The sequence below is a fragment of the Hemibagrus wyckioides genome, linkage group LG20 (genome assembly GCF_019097595.1).
Source record: "Hemibagrus wyckioides isolate EC202008001 linkage group LG20, SWU_Hwy_1.0, whole genome shotgun sequence".
In the NCBI taxonomy this organism is placed as follows: Eukaryota; Metazoa; Chordata; class Actinopteri; order Siluriformes; family Bagridae; genus Hemibagrus; species Hemibagrus wyckioides.
In genome coordinates, this window is record NC_080729.1 from 2,814,417 (window position 1) to 2,836,916 (window position 22,500).

The following is a 22,500-nucleotide window of genomic DNA, read 5'->3' on the forward strand; positions in this document are numbered from 1 at the left end:
GAGTAATAAAAACAAACAAAAAATGTGTTTAAAAATATTATGGGAATATACAAAAAAATATATGTTTAAAAATATATACATTGTTTTAAGTGTATTGTGGTGCTAAAATTTGATTATTTTATTTGTTTGTTTTTTAAGTAATAATAATAATAATAATACTAAATTTTAGGGCTTAAGAGGTGCACTGGTATAAATTTGAGAAATAAAAAAAAATGTGTTTAAAAATATTATGGGAATATACAAAAAAATATAAATGTTTACAAAAATATACAATGTTTTTTGTGTATTGTGTTGCTGAAATTTGATTATTTTATTTACTTGTTTGTTTTATTTTTAAAAAAATTAATATATTTTAGGGCTGACGGGATGTAAATTTGAGAAATAAAAACAAAAAGAAAATGTGTTTAAAAATATTATGGGAATATACATAAATATACAATGTTTTTTGTGCATTGTGGTGCTAAAATTTGATTATTTTATTTACTTGTTTGTTTTAAAATAATAATAATAATAATAATAATAATAATAATAATAATAATAATAATAATAATAATAATAATATCTTTTCAGATTTAAGCCACACCTCCCTTAGCACTAAACATATGGCGTCGTTGTGTTACTCTGCATTGGTTCCACATGTGCTTGCTGCTTTTATGTGCTTCCTTCATGCAATATGCCAAGACGTGATTGGAAACCTGATGACTTTCATTTGCGGTGAATGTCGCCAGATGAAACGTCTCCTTTTTAATTATCGAACACATGTTAGAAATCACTCCAAAGAGGATTTGGCTAGCGTGTGCCGAGTCGCCACATGAAAAGACCTCCCTCTTTTTCCTCCATTTTATTCAGCTTTAATGCAATCAGTGGTGTACGCATTACGGGACGATTTACTTAATTACTGCCAGACCGGGAGATTTTTCCAGTGGCGAGAGTGGAAACTTGATATTTGGCAACCTTGGGACAGCTTTAAGGCTTGAGCAGAAAAAAAAAAATCCCACATTTACGCTAGATACAGTCGATACAGCGAAGGAGCAATTGTTAACGATTCCCTCAGCGTCTTAAACCATCTCCTCCAATTAACGCAGGACTCGAGATGTTTCTCCAGCCGGACGCTAAACTGAAGCTCGACCGCCAGCTCGGGGATCGTTCCTGACAGGTCCGGTCTATCAGACGCAGCTCGGAAACAAGCAGGAAACAGAAAAGCTAACCGCGTTATGCTCCATTCGCTCTATTACCTGATCTCATCCAGCTGCTGTAACTAGGACACTGAGGTGGAAAGAGCTTCAGCTCAAGCTTCTAAACTATTTCTACACCCGAGCTTCGTCTCCTTCCACATTTATTTATTTCCTAATTGAAGCTTCGGCATTTGTCTGACTTTGTCAATGATATTTTCATTTATGACTGAATGTAAAACGAACAGAAAAAACTCAAAATAACTTGCGCAAAAGCAGCAGTTATATGGAATTCCACCACACTGCTGTTTTATCCTTGATTCTGATTGGTCAGAGGGAAGATTGGGTTGACAGCGGCGCAGCTACAAAGCACAGGTTTATATGAACGCCCTTGTTCTGATTATCGTTACTGTTTCTATAGCAACACCTAATTCATCGGGATGTGTACAAAGGCAATATATTCACACACACAATCATACACAGTACGACGTGCACTGAATTTATACAATCTACATAATTAAATGTAAAACTTTACAGGAGCATAGGCAAATAGGCCATGCCTTTTTCTGTATAACTAAAAGGGACACGGGCCACACCCTCTTCACTATAAATTAGAGGCACATGGGCCATGCCTTCTGTGGTATAACTAAAGGTCACACAGGCCACACCCTAATCACTGTAAATTACATGCATATAGACCATGCCTTCTTTAGGATAACCAAAAAAAAAACAAAAAAACAAAACAGACCACGCCCCTTTACTGTAAATTAGAAGCACATAGGCCACACCTTCTTTAATATAACCACAAGACACATAGGCCACGCTCTCATCACTGTAAATTACAGGTACATAGGCCACACCTTCTGTGGTGTAACTAAAAGACACACAGGCCACGCCCCCTTCACTATAAATTTGAAGCACATACTGTAGGCCACGCCTTATTAAATATAACTAAAAGACTAACAGGCCACGTTCCTTCACTATGAATTAGAAGCACATAGGCCACACCTTATTAAATATAGCTAAAAGACACACATGCCACACCCCCTTCACTATAAATTTGAAGCACATACTGTAGGCCACGCCTTATTAAATATAACTAAAAGGCACTCATGCCACACCCCCTTCACTATAAATTTGAAGCACATATTGTAGGCCACGCCTTATTAAATATAACTAAAAGACACACAGGCCACGTTCCTTCACTATAAATTTGAAGCACATACTGTAGGCCACGCCTTATTAAATATAACTAAAAGACACACAGGCCACGTTCCTTCACTGTAAATTAGAAGCACATTGGTCACACCTTCTGTGTTAGAATAAAAGACACCCAGGCCACACCCCCTTCACTATAAATCAGACGCATATACTGTAGGCCACACCTTCTTAAATATAACTACAAGGCACACAGGCCACGTTCCTTCACCATAAATTAGACACATATATTATGGGATATAAGAGAACAAATAGATTTTCCGGAGATTCCGGTTAGGGAAACTTCATTACAGAACTTCAATCCCAAGTTAGTGAAGATTGCGAGGAAAAGCAATGAGAAGCACCTCATCTACTTTAACACGACGCGTCATGAAGCAGCTGTTAATAACGCAGAACTTCAGACCCGGCGTTCAGACGGAACGGACACGGCGGCGTCTGGAGTCTGGAAGGTAATGAAAGTGTATTTTCAGCCGAGGCACCGGGGTCATTGCTAATAATTGTTGATATTACAGAACACACCCCAGACACGGTGATATGTATTATTCATGTTGCCCTCGGTGACATCACTTCATTTGAGTTCTTTATTCAAGCCGGAGCGGTCCTATCAATATTCATCAGGGTCATCGCAATAATCCCAGCTAATAGTGTTACAATATCGAGATGACAAAAGAATATTCATTAAAAGCACTCTGGTATAATTACGTGTATAATTTTAGGGCGGGTTCTTTCAGCGGGAGATGGCTTTGGCATGAGACTCGGCAGCTTCATTAAGAATCGGCATTTGAAAATCAATTCACGTGTTTATTGTGTGCTGTTTACTCCTGCCTTCATCTGTTTATTCCTCTCTCTCTCTCACTTACTTTGTTGCTTATTCCTCTGTTTTCAGCAGTTGGTGTATTCACAGTGACAGCATAGAGAGAGAGAGAGAGAGAGAGAGAGAGAGAGAGCGTTCCTGCTATAATCATTAGCGGGAGCTCATTAATGGACGTGTTATTAGGGTTTATTTTTTTACATCCGCTTTGTTTAGTGCACTCTGCTTTTGTTCCTTGCAAAAGAAAAACATGGTGTTGTGAGGAGAGGATGGAGAATTTGCATACCACAAAAGGCAGGAGGAACTGATCCATGGAGGAGTGTGTGTGTGTGTGTATATGTGTGTATGTGTGTGTTATTGTGCTTTTGTATGGCTTTTTATACTTAAAAGCAAAATAAAACTCTTTTACTGAAACTGACATGTACACAGGCCACGCCTCTTCACTGTAAATCACAAGCACATAGGCCATGCCTCCTTCACTGGAGAAAATACACAGGCCACACCTACTTCATTAGGAGTAACAGGTTCACAGGCCTTGCATCCTTCACTGTAAATCACAAACATATAGGTCACGCCTCCTTCACTGGAAAAAACACACAGGCCACACCAACTTCATTAAAACTAACAGGCACACAGGTCACACCTCCTTCACTGGAAATCACAAGCACATAGGCCACGCCTTCTTCACTGGAAAAAACCACACAGGCCATGCCTCCTTCACTGGAAAAAAACACACAGGTCACACCTCCTTCACTGGAAATCACAAGCACATAGGCCACGCCTCCTTCACTGGAAAAAAAAAACACAGGCCAAACCTACTTCATTAAAACTAACAGGCACACAGACCACACCTCCTTCACTGGAAATCACAAGCACATAGGCCACGCCTCCTTTACTGTAAATCACAAACATATAGGCCACGCCTCCTTCACTGTAAATCATAAGCGCATAGGCCATGCCTCATTTATTATAAATCACAAGCACATAGGCCACGCCTCCTTCACTGTAAATCATAAGCGCATAGGCCACGCCTCATTTATTATAAATCACAAGCACATAGACCATGCCTCCTTCACTGTAAATCACAAGCACATAGGCCATGCCTCCTTCACTGTAAATCACAAACATATAGGCCACGCCTCCTTCACTGTAAATCATAAGCGCATAGGCCACGCCTCATTTATTATAAATCACAAGCACATAGACCACGCCTCCTTCACTGTAAATCATAAGCGCATAGGCCACGCCTCATTTATTATAAATCACAAGCACATAGACCATGCCTCCTTCACTGTAAATCACAAGCACATAGACCACGCCTCCTTCACTGTAAATCATAAGCGCATAGGCCACGCCTCATTTATTATAAATCACAAGCACATAGACCATGCCTCCTTCACTGTAAATCACAAACATATAGGCCACGCCTCCTTCACTGTAAATCATAAGCACATAGGCCACATTATTCCATATCTACTCCTACATGTGCTTACGATTAGCTTCTACAAGCTTTTCCCAGTGTCCCATTTCTCTATCAGCAGCCACTGTAACACACCCGAGACCCATCACAACCATTCCAAACAAGGATCTGTCAGCAAGATAAAATATGACAAAGCGCTCCTTCTAAAGGTTCCGTTTGTCCAAAGCTGTCAGTCAATCAGCACTCAGACCCGAGATATGAATTCTCTGCACCGCGCCTGCTCTGGTCTGCCCATGTGCTCAACGTCTCCTCTTTCTCCGGACGCTAGCAGACAAAAGCTCCGGCTGTTTTCATCGGGGATTTTCGCTTCATTGAGCGGATAACGACAGGAAGAAGAAAAAGGAAAAAGGAAAAAAAGACGAGAACATGACTTCTGAATGATCTCAGGAACTGCGGGAACCACTGCTGTTCCTTATTAACAGCACTGCAGACATAAAAGGCTCTGTTTAGTTCCCTAAAGGATCTGCATTATTTGTGTTGGGACTTCATTAGAGCCTGATAATTGACCTTTTCAGCAAAGGTTCTGAGTAGAACCCATACGTCTATCAGGTTACAACCCAGAAACCCCATTCTTCCAACAGGGTTTGGCTGAGCATTGTTAACAAAATGTAGGTTTTTTGTTCCTAAAATATCTGTTCTAAAGGTTCCACAAAGAACAACTTTAGGAATCTAGAACCTTTAATCACTTAAAGAACCCATGAGAAATATTTAATGGCTGTACAAATATTTGGTTTCTGTCAGAAAAATCAATTTTAATTTATTTTATTTTTCCGTCACTCTATTTTTCTACAGGTTTCACATCAACCACCTTCAGAAAGCTGGAACCATTGAAATGTTTAAAAGGTTTTTTCTCTGACCCTAAAAATCTATTTCCATTTAAATTTTTTAAATCTATTTTTTTCTAAAGGTTCTAGCTAGAACAGTTTTAAGAAGCTTAAACTCTTAAAAGTACAAAGAACCTTTGAGAAACCTTCATCATACTTATGAAAAATGAAGCTCTGCTCTTTGCCACAAAAATCTATGAAACATTTAAAATGTATTTTTTTAGTAAAGATTCTAATTAGAGCACTTTCAGAAAGCTAGAACCTTTAAATACTTAAAAAAAAACCCTAAAAGTATAGGTAACAACAAATGCTCTCTGTAACAAAAAATAACCTTTTGATTTTTGGCCAAATTGTAGCTTTTCAGTCCCCTGGGATAACCTCCAGGTTCCTGCAACCCTGTGTAGGATTAGTGCTAAAGAAAAAGGATGTGTGGATGAATGGATGAATGGATGGATGGATGGATTGATGGGTGGACAGATGGATAGGTGGGTTGATGGATGGATGGATGGGTTAATGGATGGATGGATAGGTGGGTTGATGGATGGATGGGTTAATGGATGGATGGATGGGTGGACAGATGGATAGGTTGGTTTGTGGATGGACAGATGGGTGGGTGGATGGATGGACGGTTGGATGTATGTATGGATGGAATGGATGGATGGATGGGATGGATGGGATGGATAGATGGATGTTTGTTGTTAAGAAATTTTTTTAAGGTGCTTTAAATATAGCCTCTGCCCCTAAAGCATTTCCAGTTTAATTTAACATATTCATAACAAGGGGTTCGTATAAAATGTCAAACTTCACACAGGAACAGAAGCTATTTTTAGCTGAACTCTGAATCTGCGCTGAACCGTTTTCTACATTGTTTCACACAGAGCAGCTGAGAAAGAGCATGAGTGAGAACACAGCGGGTGCTGCTGCCTATATTCGGCCTGTTTTCCTCATTTCTTTATGCATGGCTTGTTTGGTCTGTGAGCTTCTTTGTGGATCTGTAAATAAAGAGCATGAGAAATCCTGCGCCATGCATAGAAAAACTGTTCCTGATGTTTGTTTATTAGGGGACCAAGCATCAAAGGGACCAAAAACTAATTCTTAGGGTTTCAAGCATCAAACTGTTAGGGGTCCAAGCACTAAACTGTTTACAGACCAACTACAAAATAATTAGCCATCCAAGCATTAAACTGTTTGGGGTCCAAGCACTAAACCATTAGGGGTCCAAGAACTAAACCATTAGGGGTCCAAGAACTAAACTGTTCACAGTTCTACTACTAAATCTTTAGGGGTCCAAGCATTAAACTGTTAGGGGTCCAAGCACTAAACTCTTAAGGGTCCAAGCACTAAACTGTTAAGGGTCCAAGCACTAAACTCTTAAGGGTCCAAGCACTAAACTGTTAGAGGTCCAAGAACTAAACTGTTAAGGGTCCAAGAACTAAACTGTTAGAGGTCCAAGCGCTAAACTGTTAGGGGTCCAAGAACTAAACTGTTAAGAGTCCAAGCACTAAACTGTTCACAGACCAACTACTAAATAATTAGGCATCCAAGCCCTTAACCATTAGAGGTCCAAGCATTAAACTCTTAAGGGTCCAAGCACTAAAATGTTAGGGGTCCAAGCACTAAACTCTTAAGGGTCCAAGCACTAAACTCTTGAGGGTCCAAGCACTAAACAGTTACGGGTCCAAGCACTAAACTGTTAGGGGTCCAAGCACTAAAATGTTAGGGGTCCAAGCACTAAACTCTTAAGGGTCCAAGCACTAAACTCTTGAGGGTCCAAGCACTAAATTGTTAGGGGTCCAAGCACTAAACTGTTAAGGGTCCAAGCACTAAACTGTTAGGGGTCCAAGCACTAAACAGTTACGGGTCCAAGCACTAAACTCTTAAGGGTCCAAGCACTAAACTGTTAGGGGTCCAAGCACTAAACAGTTACGGGTCCAAGCACTAAACTGTTAGGGGTCCAAGCACTAAACTGTTAGGGGTCCAAGCACTAAACTCTTGAGGGTCCAAGCACTAAACAGTTAGGGGTCCAAGCACTAAACTGTTAAGGGTCCAAGCACTAAACTCTTAAGGGTCCAAGCACTAAACTGTTAGGGGTCCAAGCACTAAACTGTTACGGGTCCAAGCACTAAACTGTTATGGGTCCAAGCACTAAATAATTAAGTGTCCAAGCCCATAACTGTTAGGGGTCAAATCACTAAACTCTAAGGGGTCCAAGCACTAAGTTGCTAGAAAACCAAGCACTAAATAAACAGGGGTCCAAACACAAACTTTTTAGAAGATCAAACTCTAAATATTTAGGTGTCAAAGTACTAAACTTCTAAAGGTCCATGCACTAAATCATTAGGAGTCCAAGCACTAAATTGTTAGAGGTCAAAGTTCAATTCAGGAATACCTGCTTAATACACTGATTCTGAGTCTGATTTTGAAATTGTTATGTGTCCAAGCAAACAAATTATACATCTGTGCGAAAACTGTTCGAAGTCCATGCATTGAACTGTTTAATGTCCAAACATTCATTTGTTTGTAGTCCAGACACTGAATCGTTAGAGGTCAAAGCACAATATTGATTTTTCTTCTTCTTCCCATTATTATAGAATTCATTATTAAAGTAATAACAGTCGCAGGCTTTCTGCAACATTAAATATCTTGATTGTTTTTGCTGTGTTTGCTCTTTGTGAAATTATTCCTGTCTGTTCTTTTTAATATATTTACTTCAGCAGACACTGATAACCTATTTGGCAAAATCGAGTCATGCTGCTGACACCTGAGCTTAAAATATCTCCACCCCCCCCATGTTCCGGCGTCAATGGTACGATCCATCAGTAATGAAGTCGCTGACAGTAATATATTAGCCCTGTACAAGACAGATTTCCTGAATGATCTACATGATGAGATATGAATGATTTCCACATTTCCTGCTCAATAATTAAACACAGTCGAGGAAAAAAATGAGGGAAGTTTCCTCTTTCTTTTGGACATTTTTGTCATTCTGAAAAACTTTCTGCTAAAGTGAGAGAAAGATGTGAAAGAATGTGAAATAAATGTAATGACTGACAAATGAGTGAAAGGTTTTACATGTATGTATATGAAAAAAAGGGACTGTAAATGTGTGTGTGTGTGTGTGTGTCAGATAAATAGAGAGAGAAACAAGGATATGTGTGAATAAATATGTGGGAGAGTATGTGTGTGGACGAACAGATTGTGTGTGTGTGTGTGTGTGTGTGTAAGTGCAAGACAGGAAGCGAGTTGTGTGTATGTGTATAAGAGAAAAATATGTATGTGTATGAGTGTATGGTAAGGCTTTAAGGAAAGGTAGAACAGGAGATATGTAGGAGAAAAAGAAATGCCTCTCTCTGTGTGTGTGTGTGTGTGTGTGTGAGCGAGAGAGAGAGAGAGAGAGAGAGAGAGAGAGAGAGAGTAAACAATAGACCATGTGTGAATGAGAGAACCACAGAAACCAAGTGACAGATTGGTGAGTGTGTGTGAGAGAGAGAGACAGAGAGAGATGAAAAGAGGGAGAGAGAGAGAGAGAGGGAGAGAGGGAGAGAGGGAGAGAGAGAGAGAGATGAAGAGAGAGATGCGGTACAGAGCATGCACATGACACTGCTCATTATCATTCCATGCTGACACACACTTGTGTTCGGTCTTTCCTGGTTTCGAGTCGACTGGAGATGAGTCAGATCCTAATAAAACTCAGTCTGGCAGTGTGTGCTGCTAAAGAGCTGTGTGTGTGTGTGTGTGTGTGTGTGTGTGTGTAAGGAGATGAGCAGAGCTGTAAGACAGGTGCCTGATGTATTCAGATCATCTCTCAAGGTCTTTGTGTTTTAATTCAACTTTAATGTGACACCCGCTGGCAGTGGACCAGAAATGATTATTGAAATTTGATGCATTAACTTCAGATGTTCATGTGCTGAATATTCTACACGTCTATCGCAGATTTTAGAATACAAATACCTCAGTGCTGATCAGGATCAGAAAAAGAGTAGCATTAACTAGCAGTGCTGGATGAGCTACAGTAAAGGAGCAGTGATAAGAAGCTAGTTATACTAGTAGTTAGTTAGTGTAAGTAAATACACTGCTTGGGTGCTACACTGTTTGGGGTCCAATCACAAAATGATAAGGAGTCCAGGAACTGTGTTGTTAGGGTCCAAGCAAAATGTGTTTGGGGTCCAAGCACTAAACTATTAAAGGTCTAATCACTAAAATGTTAGGGGTCCGGTCACTAAAATGTTAGGGGTCCGATCACTAAAATGTTAGGGGTCCGATCACTAAAATGTTAGGGGTCCGGTCACTAAAATGTTAGGGGTCCGATCACTAAAATGTTAGGGGTCCGGTCACTAAAATGTTAGGGGTCCAGTCACTAAAATGTTAGGGGTCCGATCACTAAAATGTTAGGGGTCCGATCACTAAAATGTTAGGGGTCCGATCACTAAAATGTTAGGGGTCCAGTCACTAAAATGTTAGGGGTCCGATCACTAAAATGTTAGGGGTCCAGTCACTAAAATGTTAGGGGTCCAAACACTAAAATGTTAGGGGTAAAAAAAATTGTTAGGTGTCCAATCACTACATTTGTAAAAGTCCGATCACTAAAATGTTAGAGGTCCAAACACTAAAATGTTAGGGGTCCAAACAAATTGTTAGGTGTCCAATCACCACATTTGTTGAGGTCCGATCACTAAAATGTTAGGGGTCCGATCACTAAAATGTTAGGGGTCCAAACAAATTGTTAGGTGTCCAATCACTACATTTGTAGAAGTCCGATCACTAAAATGTTAAGGGTCCGATCACTAAAATATTAGGGGTCTAATCACTAAAATGCTAGGGGTCCAAGCACTAAAATATTAAAGGTCCGATCACTAAAATGTTAGGGGTCCGATCAAACTGTTTGAAATTAATCAACATTTAATCAACCGCAGTTCATCACATCATTCTACTGTTGATTATTTTCCTAAAACAGCGAGTCATGGATTTGAAACAGGTTTGATAAACATTCCGTGTCTTTAGCTGGGAGCAGAAGACGAGATAAACCAGAAGCTCATCGGTCAGTCGAGTTAGCAACAATGCCTAGCAACACAGAGACTACAGCTGCAGTAAGCTAGCTTTGATTAGCTTCATGACTAGCTAGAAATCAAACCCTCTGAGGTCACAGAACAGTCTGGAAACAAAAATCCCAGTCAGGAAAAATCTCTGGTTCAGCTTCTGTGGTAAAGAACAAATAAAAACACAACTTTTAGCCATGCTAAGTTCGCTCGGAAATATTTCCAAATCCTAGGGATATCTTAAACAAACGGGACACAATGTGACTATTTTGTGTAAGCGTCCAGAATCTTTCGACTCCTCCTGTGTGACAAATCTTTACTAATCCCTTTTAATCTGAGAGCGCGAGACTTTAAATCCGCTTGCTATCAAAGAGCCGTGATCAAACAGCGTGCCAGATATTCATTAAACACACAGCCGGTCATTAGCAAGCCAGTTAGCCTGCAAGTGTCAGGAAGACACACTTTAAAAGAAGTCTACAGTTTCAACTCACACTGCAACTGAGTGTGTGTGTGTGTGTGTGTGTGTGTGTAGTACATGAGGTAAAATAACTGTTGATTAGCGACGGCGTTTAAAAGCAGCGCTTTCTCTTCGTTTCTTGTTATAAAGACTCAGCGCTCAGAGATTCAGAGATCTACTACAATGTAAAAATATCTGCTAATCACAGCTTTATGGGAATTACAATACTGTTTCCATGGCGACAACATCTACACATTCTTGTACAGCGGACACTATTCTTTTCTTTCCTTTTTTTCCATATTTTTGTTTCTTTTCTTTATTATAATTTATTTCCTACATTTTTTCTTTTCTTTTCTTTCGTACACTTTTTCTTTTCATTTCTTTTTCTACACTTTTTCTTTCTTTTCTTTCTTTTTTCTATATTTTTCTCTTTCTTTTCTTTTCTACACTTTTTTTTCTTTTCTTTCCTAAACTTTTTCTTTCTTTTTTCTTTTCTTTTCCTACCCCTTTTCTATATTTTTCTTTCTTTCTTTTCTTTTTTCCTATGTATTTTTTCTTTTAATTTCATTTCTTTTCATTCCTTTCCTACACTTTTTTTTTTTTACTTTTCTTTTCTTTTTCTTTCTACACCTTTTCTTTTCTTTCCTACACTTTTTTCACTTTTCTTTTCTTTTTCTTTCTACACTTTTTCTTTTTTTTTCTTTATATATTTTTTCTTTCTTTTCTTTCCTAAACCTATTCTTTCTTTTTTTCTTTCCTATATATTTCTTTTCTTTTCTACATTTTTTTTCTTCAAAAGAGAGAGAGAGAGAAAGGAAGGTCCCACAACTTTAAAGGTAACTAGAATCGGATAAAAACCTACCTGTCTTTCTTTATTAGATTAAAAACTTGCTACAAATTAAAACACTTCTAAAAGTTGGACAGAAAAAACAAAACCTCACAGAACCTTGATTTGCATACTGCACCCTGACTGGCTGTTCTATTTTATGATGCAATAACACCGGCTCCAGTGTAACTCAGGGCTTTTTAAAGACTTCCCTCACACCTCTGCAGTGACAACTTCCCTCTTTGATCAGTCTGCTGACTAAAATCAATTCTTCTAAAAGGGTTTAATCCCCAAAACCATGCTTTTGTTGGGGTTTTTTTTCGGGGGACTTTAAAAGGCAGCGGTTGGCTTTGAAGGAAAAACACATACACACGTGCACACGCACACCAGCGTACATCCTGTCACACTTCACGTCAAACAGAAGGCTCCGGAAAGCAAATATTAGAGAAGGCTTTGGTAATAGCAGGAGAGGAGTAATGGGCGCCATTACTAATTCACATCACATATGGAACGCATGCGGCGGAGTCATGCATGAGCTCCTCAGAGGACGATCATTATCCGGAGCTCGTAATGCATATTTAACACCTACATCTACACACACACACACACACACACACACACACACGACACGTCCCTCTCCGTCGATCCCGAGCGCGGAGATTTATGAGCGCCCGTCGTCCGTGTTCCGTGTCCGTCCTCGCGTGTCGTCACGTGACACCTTAAGTCTGAGATTGAGCCCCAAAACATACACCGTTAGCAGCCAGAGTATGCTAACATGCAGCACTGGATTATTGAGTTCTTGAATCTCACAAAAAAAAAAGAATCCACCATTCCCGCAGGCGCTGTTCCTGAGGTCTCTGCTTTAACGAGGGACAAAATGAAGCAGTAATAACGAGACAATTCCATTTATTTCTAGTCCAAACTTCAAAGTACACTGACCACCTCGGAGTTCTCCCATTAAAATAGCCGAAGAGGGAAAATAAAATACACGAGCATCAAAAGAACGCGAGACCACGAAACCGCTAGAGCTTTATCTTACAGACGCTAGCATGCTAGTTTTCAGCTGTTAGCATACTGCGTCACTAAACAACAGAAACGCAGCTTTTCTTTTCTTTCCTAGACTTTGTCCTTTTTTTTCTTTTTGTTCCTTTCTCACACTTTTTGCTTGTCTTTTCTTTTCTTTTTTTCTTTTCTTTTCTTTCCTACACTTTTTCCTTTTTTTTCGTTTCCTTTCTTTTCTTTTCTTTCCTTCACTTGATCTTGTCTTTCCTACACTTTTTCTTCTTTTCTTTTCTTTTCTTTTCTATACTTTTTCTTGTCTTTCCTACACTTTTCTTCTTTTCTTTTCTTTTCTTTTCTATACTTTTTCTTGTCTTTCATACACTTTTTATTTTCTTTCATTTCTTTTCTTTCCTACACTTTTTTTCTTTCTTTCTTTTTGTTTCTTTTCTTTCCTACACGTTTTATTTTCTTTCTTATCTTTTCTTTTTTGTTTATTTTCATTTCTTTTCTACACTTTTTCTTTCCTTTCCTCCACTTTTCTTTTCTTTTCGGTTCTTTTCTTTCCTTTCCTTCATTTATCTCTTACTTTTTATTCTTTTCTTTCCTACACTTTTTTTTCTTTCTTTTCATTTCTTGTCTTACCTACACTTTTTTTTGTCTTTCCTACACTTTTTCTTGTCTTTCCTACACTTTTTCTGTTCTCTTCTTTCCTCTTGTGGTAGTTTAGTGGTTAAGGTCTTGGACTACTGATCATTAGGTTGTGGGTCTGAAGCCCAGCTACACTAAGCTGCCACTGCTGGGCCCCTGATCAAGGCCCTTAACCCTCAATTGCTCAGGTGTTTAAAAAAAAAAAGAGAGATAAAATGTAAGTCTCTCTCTGGATAAGAATATCTGCCAAATGCCAGGAATGTAAATGATCGACTCTGACATGGTTGCAGGAGCCATATTTGCCTTGTAGCTAGACATAACACAAAAAATTAACATTTATAGCACTTTTTTTCTCATTAGATTTCTCCATCTGAGCCTGGAGTCACATTAAAAACATTCAGATCCATCATTTTTGTCTGGTTTTGTTTCAGGTTAGCTAATGCACAAATTTAAAACTAGCCAGTGGAAATTCAGAAGCTAAACCAGTGTTAGCTACAGCACACACACACACACACACACACACACACTGCCCAAATAAACTTGTCTTTCTTTTTTTTCTATTTTTTTTATCGGGCACCTTCCCCCGACTTCAGATCTGAGAAGCTGCTCTGATGGAAGGCCCGAGGCGTTGAGTCAAAACAGCCAGTGTAGACGTCAGAAACAATAACTTCGACTTTGACTCATACCTGAGCTATGAAACTCATTTTTTTTTCCCCGGCACACGTAGGAGTCTAAACGTATCGAGGCTCGGCGAGGCCGTGATGGATGGAGTGAAAAATGCGACAGACATCAGAGAAACTGTGTTTTTCGGTGGAGGTTTGACACGGAGCTGTGGCAGAATCACAGGGTTTATATTCGGGGAGGTTTAGTCTTGTGTCAAACCTTTTGTACACTAACATCGAAAAACACTTTAGAAATAAAGTTCATTCTTTTTAAGTGGATTTTAAGGTAAACTTTCGGTCGTTTACACATTTACTGAAGGGATGATTGTGAGGTCAGGAAACATGGTGAGGTCTAGAGTTAACACTAAGATACAGTGTTAAATATCTAATAATATCATATCATTTACCTTTCCAACGTAGAGAGGATCGTCTCCAGTGTACTCCTCCAAGACAAAGAACTGGTTCCATACCCAGTTCCTCTTGTGCCTATGGAGTACCCTAGTGTCCTCATCCTCCTCTCTGAGTGGTGCGTCTGGTACCGGACGCAGAGCAACCGAGTTCAGCGTCATGGCCCAACAGCTGCCCGCCCACTGGACCAGCACCAACATGCCGAGCGCCGTCAGTCCACTCCACACCCCAGGGCTCCTCCTGCTCATGGTGTGGGCCGGAGGAGAAAAACGAAGAGCAGAAAAATCGATGTGGGGGTGACAAAGAGGCACAAGATATCCAGCAGCGGACGGTTTGTTCCAGAGTTTGTTCTCAGTGGAGATGAGGGGCAGCCGTGATTGATGACACAGACCTCAGGAGAAGTGGATGTTGATCACGGCTGAATCGGGAATGCCAATCCTGAAGAGACAGAGAGGAAAAGTGTGAGTGAGGAAGGGGAAAAAATAGAAGAAAAGGCTGAGGAGTCAGAACTTGAGAAGACACGTCACCTATAGCATGTTAATTAATCTGTAGTAATGCTGTGATACAGTCGGAATAGTGGATCAGTTCAATCAGAGTCGATTTAGAGTCGACTCCGATAAGTAAGTCGACTCTGAATCGACTCACCTCCGGGAAATGAAGCAATCATGCCATATGCTTCTTTTTCTACGCAAGTGAGCACACAGCATTTACACTCGGATGTGGAACAAAGCAAGGTCTTGGTCTGATTCTATATCCAAGTGAACTTTAGCAAGAAAGTGATTTGACTCTGAATCAACACACTTCCAGGAAGTGAATCAATCATGCCATATGCTTGTTTTTGTATTTTTAGGCAAGTGAGAACATTTACACTCAGATGTGGAACAAAGTGAGGTCTTGGTCCGATTCCACATCCGAGAGAACTCTAGTGAGACAGTGATTTGACTCTTAATCAACTCACTTACGGAAAGTTGATTCAAACGTGCAGAAATGATAATCTCAGGATTGTTGTCAAATAAACTCTAGATGAGATACACAAACTGTTTCAGTGCCTTATTTATATATAACTATCTAATCATTTACTCAGCGACGTAGTGAGAAAATCGAGTGATTCACAAATGAACAACAAATTCTGTCTCTTTGTCAATTTAACTCTGCATGAGATACATGAACTGTTTCAGATGTTTTATTTATATAACTGCCTAATCATTTTTTCAGCTCTCACTACCTATGTTCTGTGCTCTTTGATTTCCACTAACACATTGGAAAGTTTTGTTTAACTTTATCCATCACCGTATGTCTGACCAATAAATGAGAGCGTATCACAAAGACTTCTTCGGTCCTAAATGCTTCTCACTCAATGCTTTTTTGTTTAATTAACAAAAAACAAATGAATCAAAAGTATCAAATTCGCTCTGATTCAGACTCAGCAACCCGGCTAAAATCACAACAACCACACGAACACTGAGAACATGAAGTAAACACTGAATAAACGATTCAATCGTTACATAAACACCTGCTTTTACACATTTTTTGTTAAATTGGATCATTTCTGCATGTTTGATTCACTTCCAGAAAGTGAGTCGACTCAGAGTCGAATTGCTTTCTCCGAGAGTTCGCTCGTCTCAGAAGCCGTCGGTCGTTCTGTAGTGCGATTGCTGCGTTCTCACCTTCCGAAAGAACCGAACCGAGAAGGAGAACACCACAGGGTTGCGTTAAAAATGGCTGAAATGCAGCATAAATCGAACACAATCTTCTTATATATGAATTGTTTGTGTATTTGATGACATTGGTATTTGATTGAAACCCACAATAATGACATTTTCTTCTTTCAGCCTTGTTTCTTTTTCTGTCTTTCGAAATGAATTTGTAAACCCGAACGCTGCCACAACGCTCGAGATTAAACCCACAAGATTAAAAAGTGTGAGATGTTTTTGATATTTCAAAAGGAAGCCGTGAGACGTGTGTGAAGTGCTGCGGGTGAACTAGCAGACCCACGGAAAGTGGAGCACATTTGTCTTAAGGGCAAAGTCCGAGAGAGAGAGAGAGAGAGAGAGAGAGAGAGAGAGCGAGAGACAGAGAGAGGGAAAGAGAAAGATAGAGAGCAAGATTGAGAAAGAGAGAGAGAGAGAGAGAGAGAGAGAGAGAGAGAGAGGGAAAGAGACAGAGAGACAGAGAGTTAGATTGAGAGAGAGAGAGAGTTAGATTGAGAGAGAGAGAGAGGGAGTGATAGAGAGAGAGAGATCAATTGCTGACAGCAGTAAAACAAATGTATGCCACTCCGAGTGCCCATATAGGAGGTGTCAGCTAAATGAAAATGCCTAATAGCAGAACAGCGGTACACCATTTCCGTGCAGGACATTCGACGTCCCGGGAGATTTATATTTCCTTTAGCAGTAGCTGATGAGATCAGACAGGGAAAAAAAAACAACCGCAGCACTGCTGCTCCCTCGCCGAGGCCTGGCTTTTACCTTGCTAATAAAGAAAGCCCAGCGAGCTCAGACTGACCAGAGACATCTGCGGATGTCTATTATCACGCCGGCAGAATTCCACAAGTCCAATTTGAACTTGAACGCTGCACTTTTCACACAATGACTGTATTTTGTGGGAAACTGTTGCACATAACCGAGCTCTTCGACTCAAATCGTCCCATAAAGGACACGTTATTCAGAAAAGGATTGAATTCTGCTCCACTTTGACCCAAGCTCTGATATGTAACATAAAGAGAAATGTCCATTTTTAAAAGAAATCTGGATAAATAATAGAGAAAGTGTGAGAAAGTCCTGAAGTCACAAATTCCTTCTTATTTAATACTGAAAATCAAACCTATCTAGATAGTTAGATAGATAGATAGATAGATAGATAGATAGATAGATAGATAGATAGATAGATAGATAGATAGATAGACTTTATTGATCCCATGAGAGAAATTTTTGCTAATTTACTGTTTTAATTTTTTTTATTACTATAAGATACAAAAATATAATTTATATATTCATTATTATTTTAAAACATATAATGGATTAAAATATCATCACAAACCTAATAAAATCAAACAGTAATAAATTATAATCCCAATTATTTATATTACTTAATATAACCAGGGAAATAGAAAATATAACCCTTTTTTAAAACCTTATTTATCTTTAAAGTTCTAAAATTTAAAATTAAAAGAGCTAAAATGTATAGTTCCAAATATAATCCTTATTTTGTAAAATCTTTTTTTTTTTTAATTTTTTTAAAAAATATATATATTTTTTATTATTAATTTTAAATTTAGTTTTAGCCAGATTAGACAGAGGAATAGACAGATTCGATCATTTGTTACAATAAAATAATAAACTATCTAAAGTTTTAGATTTAGTCTCTAAAACTAATCTCAAACTAATAATAAAAACATCTAAAACTACTAAAATTCTCTAATCTCTACTAACAATAATATTTAAAATTTAACTAAAAATAAAGATAAAATCATTATTTTTTAAAGATCTAAAACAATTATAATTTTAAATATAACTCATTTCAAAGATCATTTCAGATTATAATAATACTTATTTTTAAAATCCTTACTTTAAAGATCTAAAATTCTTATAGTTTAAAAATATTACCCTTCATTTTCCAAACCATTTTTACCAAAATAATTCAAATTCAAAAACTAAAATTTCAATTCTAATTCTCCTTTTTTATCCTTATTTTTAAAAATATTCTTATATTCCTTACTTTTTTCATCATTATAGATTATTACAAGCAAAATCATTCAAAATCTAAACTTGTTTTTAGTATCATTTTTAGTATTATTTGCTTTTCTATAACTAAAATAATTAAAAATAAAAATAAGGTTTAATAAAAAAAGATCTACCACTAAAAGTCAAAATATAATCTGTATTTTTTTTCATGTTTTAAAAAATATAAATAAATAAATAAATAAATCATAAATAATAAATAAATAATTTGTACAATTCCCTATGATCCCAAACATACATTTATAATTCAAAAAAATTATTAAAATAAATAAATAAATAATAAAAATGAAGCCATTTCATTGCCACCTCATTGATCCTAATGTCGATCCTTACAGCCCTTAAACTCCGGAATTCTTCAGCTTTCCAGCATTCCAGGATGAATCTTATCTCTCAGCGCGGTTGTGTCTCCTGTACAACGAGTAAATCCAAAACAACGCCAGAGTTTACGGACTAGCGTCGGAGCTGGAGAGTTCTCTTAAACGTCTTTGTGCTCGGTGCTACAGAACAAAGCGGCCGTGACTCCCGACACGCCATAGCGCTGCGTTAGCAATGCAAATGAGCGCCTCAGAAGCCTAACCTTGGCTAAAATGACAAAATTCCAGTCACACAGCTCCCGCGGCCCTGGGGGCTCTCGGCAGAGCTTAGCCGCGCTTCAAACAGCCTTTTAAACTTCCAATCAAAGGAGTTCAGACAGAAATGGGGTCGAATCCGTCCTTCAAGCAGAACGCTTCACGCCTTCGCAATTTATTCTGATGTCATGAAGGGTCTCGAGGCCTGCACGGAGATTCGGAGTCTCAGGAAAACACACACGACTTCACACGTCGCCGAGCGGAGATCTGAACTCCGGCTAGACGCTCATACTAGATCAGAGATCGGATCACAGTGTCTGATAAATGAGGAATAAACACACTCAGAAAGCAGTTTTCACTCGCTAGCTTTCTTGCTAGTTAGCTTTTTTAGCTTTTGAATCCCGTGTTAGCTTTCGCTAGACCAGCGTTCACTCACAAGCTAGGCTTCGCTAAGTTCTTTCACTGGTTTTCTGTCACTCCATAGATTCCATTTCTCTCACTAATTAGTATTTGGCTATTTTTTACTTGTTTACAAGTTAGCTCATGATGCTAGCATTTGTTTTGGTTAGCTTTCACGTTTACTTGCTGGTTTACGTAACCTCACGCACTAAATGCCTGTCGTTGATTTCTCTCGCTAGTTTTCCTTTGCTTATTAGATTAGCTTTTGTTTGCTAGTTTGCTTTCATTCTGTCACAATGTTAGCTTTTGCTAGGCTGCTTGCTAGCTTGCTAGTGTGTTTTTATTCAGTCTCATTGGTTTTATTCAGTCTCATTGTCTTGGCTAGGTTAGCTTTTGCTTTCGCTTGCTAGTTTACTATTATTACATTAAAATGTTAGCTTTTGCTAGATTAGCTTCCACTTCCTAGTTTGCTTTTATTAATTCTCAGGGTTAATTTGTGCTAGGTTAGGTTTTGCTAGGTTAACTTTAGCTTGCTAGTTTTCTTCTATTCAGTTTCTGTGTTCATTTTTGCCAAGTCAGCTTTTGCTGGTTTAGCTTTAGCTTGCTAGTTTGCTTTTATTCAGTCTCAAGGTTATTTTTTGCTAGGTTAGGTTTTGCTAGGTTAGCTTTAGCTTGCTTTTATTCAATCTCAGGGTTCATATTTGCTAGGTTAGCTTTTGCTAGATTATCTCCAGCCTGCTAGTTTGCTTTTATTTAGTCTCAGGGTTCATATTTGCTAGCTTAGCTTTTGCTAGTTTAGCTTCAGCTTGCTAGTTTATTATTATCACATTGAAATGTTAGGTTTTGCTAGGTTAGCTTTAACTTGCTCTTTTGCATTTATTCAGTCTCTCTGTTTATTTTTGCTAGGTTAGCTTTAGCTTGCTAGTTTGCTTTTATTCAGTTTTAGGGTTCATTGTTGCTAGGTTAGCTTTTGCTAGATTAGATTTTGCTAGCTAGTTTGTTTTTATTCAGTCTCAGTGTTAGATTTTGCTAGGTTAGCTTTAGCTTGCTAGTTTGTTTCTATTCTGTCTCTGTTTTTGCTAGGTTAGCTTTTGTTTAGCTTTCGTTTAATAGATTGCTTTCACTCAGGAGTGAACGCTAGTTTACTTTAAAGCCACAAGTTTGCGTTTGCTAACTGTGATAGATTTAGCTCGTTTAGCTTTCGCTCACTAGATTAGCTTTTGTTGCTCACAGGTTTGCTTTCACTCGATACATGGTTTTGCAAGCTTTTCCGACGTTAGCTTTCGCCCAAGCATCATTTTTTAAATAAAAGCTGTGAGACGAGTCAACTTTGGAGTCATTGCTCTCACATAAAGTTCTTTTTCACGGTAAAGTTTAACTCTGTCCACTTTCCATCACAAGAGAAGAAATTCTGTCCAAGTCCACACTAGCGAAGTTGAAAAAGTGGCTAATTAGCGCGACTTGCTAGCGAATATCCTGACCACAGGATCGACATCAAGCTCATTAGAAAGCAATCACAGCTTCAGGCTTCCTGGGGCTTTCATTTTCTCCACCATTTTGATCGAACACTTTTCTAAGTAGTACTTTTAGCACCGGGTTTCTCCGACACAGCGTGATTTTTCCGCTCCAGGAGCGCCGGGAGCGGGACGAGTCGAGGACGGGAACGTGGAGGCGAGTTTTCCGTGTTTTTCCGAACTCCAGCATGCGGGACACGTGTTAAAGATGTGCTGAAGAAACCGAGCTGAAAAAGGATGTGATCTGAAGGAGAGAAGAAGAGTCCTCCAGGGATCCTCTGTCCTTTTCTCTCATTCCCTTTCTCTATCTCTCTCTCTCTCTCACACACACACACTCACACACACACACACACACACACACACACACACTCACACACACACACCTTATCTTCCTCTCTATCCAGATCAGGAACTGTGAGGCACGAGTAATTCACAAAGTATTCTTCAGAGGCTCCGTCTCTCTGAGTCTCTCACCGCTCCCTCTTCTCCTGTCTTTCTTTCTTTCTTTCTATCTTTTTTTCTCTAACCATAGCGGAACAGAACACACTGTCTCCGGATATTTTGCACGCCTCAGAGGGGAAATGTCTCATCCCGAGCCTCTAATCTCCATTATAAGCCATGCTTTAGCTGGGAATTACAAGCGCTTAGTTTCCTGATTAGATCGCTGTACGTTACACTAGATAAACTCCACAAATGTCGGAAAAACGACGTTGGCGCTCCGGAGCTGGGTCTCAATTATCTCGGAGAAGGAGAACTTCACCTCGGAGAACACGGAGTACTGAGTTTTCCTCTTCCAGTTGTGTAGCTGTGGGTTTTATATCCGATCTGTGTAAAGTAAACCAGTGATGTTCAGGCTGTGAGTCTGATCTAAAAATGAGTTCAGTGTGTTTTAGACGTGTGTTTTTCCCTCTGTTGGATAATCTTACACAGAATTAAGATAACATTATGACCACCTGTCTAATATTGTGTTGGTCCCCCTTTTGCTGCCAAAACAGCCCTGACCCGTCCTGCACTGTGTATTCTGACCCCTTTCTATCAGAACCAGCATTAACTTCTTCAGCAGTTTGATCAACAGTAGCTCGTCTCTTGGATCGGATCACACGGACCAGCCTTCACTCCCCACGTGCATCAATGATCCTCGGCCGCCCATGACCCTGTCTCCGGTTCACCACTGTTCCTTCCTTGGACCACTTTTGATAGATACTGACCACTGCAGACCGGGAACACCCCACAAGAGCTGCAGTTTTGGAGATGCTCTGATCCAGTGGTCTAGCCATCACAATTTGGTCCCTTCGTCAAACTCGCTCAAATCCTTACACTTGTCCATTTTTCCTGCTTCTAACATCAACTCTGAGGACAAAATGTTGACTTGCTGCCTAATATATCCCACCCACTAACAGGTGCCATGATGAGGAGATCATCAGTCTTATTCACGGCACCTCTCACTGGTCATAATGTTATGCCTGATCGGTGTATGTTAAAGCAGCTTTAGTTGTTTCTCTCTCTCTTTCTCTCTCTCCAGCTTCCTGCTCTTCCCTCTCTTCTCTTCGACCCCTGTGCAAATCTCTTCTCTCTGTGCGTCACCGCTCCCGTGGGAACACTTCCTCTTCTCCTGATCCAGACATTCAGAAACTAACGAACACACCTGGGCAGTAAAAGAGGCCAAAAATAAAAGAAGGTGCTAGAAATGAGATCTCTGTCTGCTTTACCGTGCTATATTTATCTGCACTCCTT

General features: G+C 39.2%; 1 protein-coding gene across 1 annotated transcript in view; it reads right to left on the minus strand.

Moving 5' to 3' along the window:
- Window positions 1-22,500, minus strand: part of cdh7a (cadherin 7a) — a 105,152-nt gene that overhangs the window by 77,506 nt on the left and 5,146 nt on the right. The window contains exon 2 of the mRNA XM_058419012.1: window positions 14,544-14,982. Coding sequence (XP_058274995.1) covers window positions 14,544-14,792 — 249 coding nt within the window. The 5' untranslated portion in view covers window positions 14,793-14,982. The remainder of the gene's footprint in view (window positions 1-14,543; window positions 14,983-22,500) is intronic.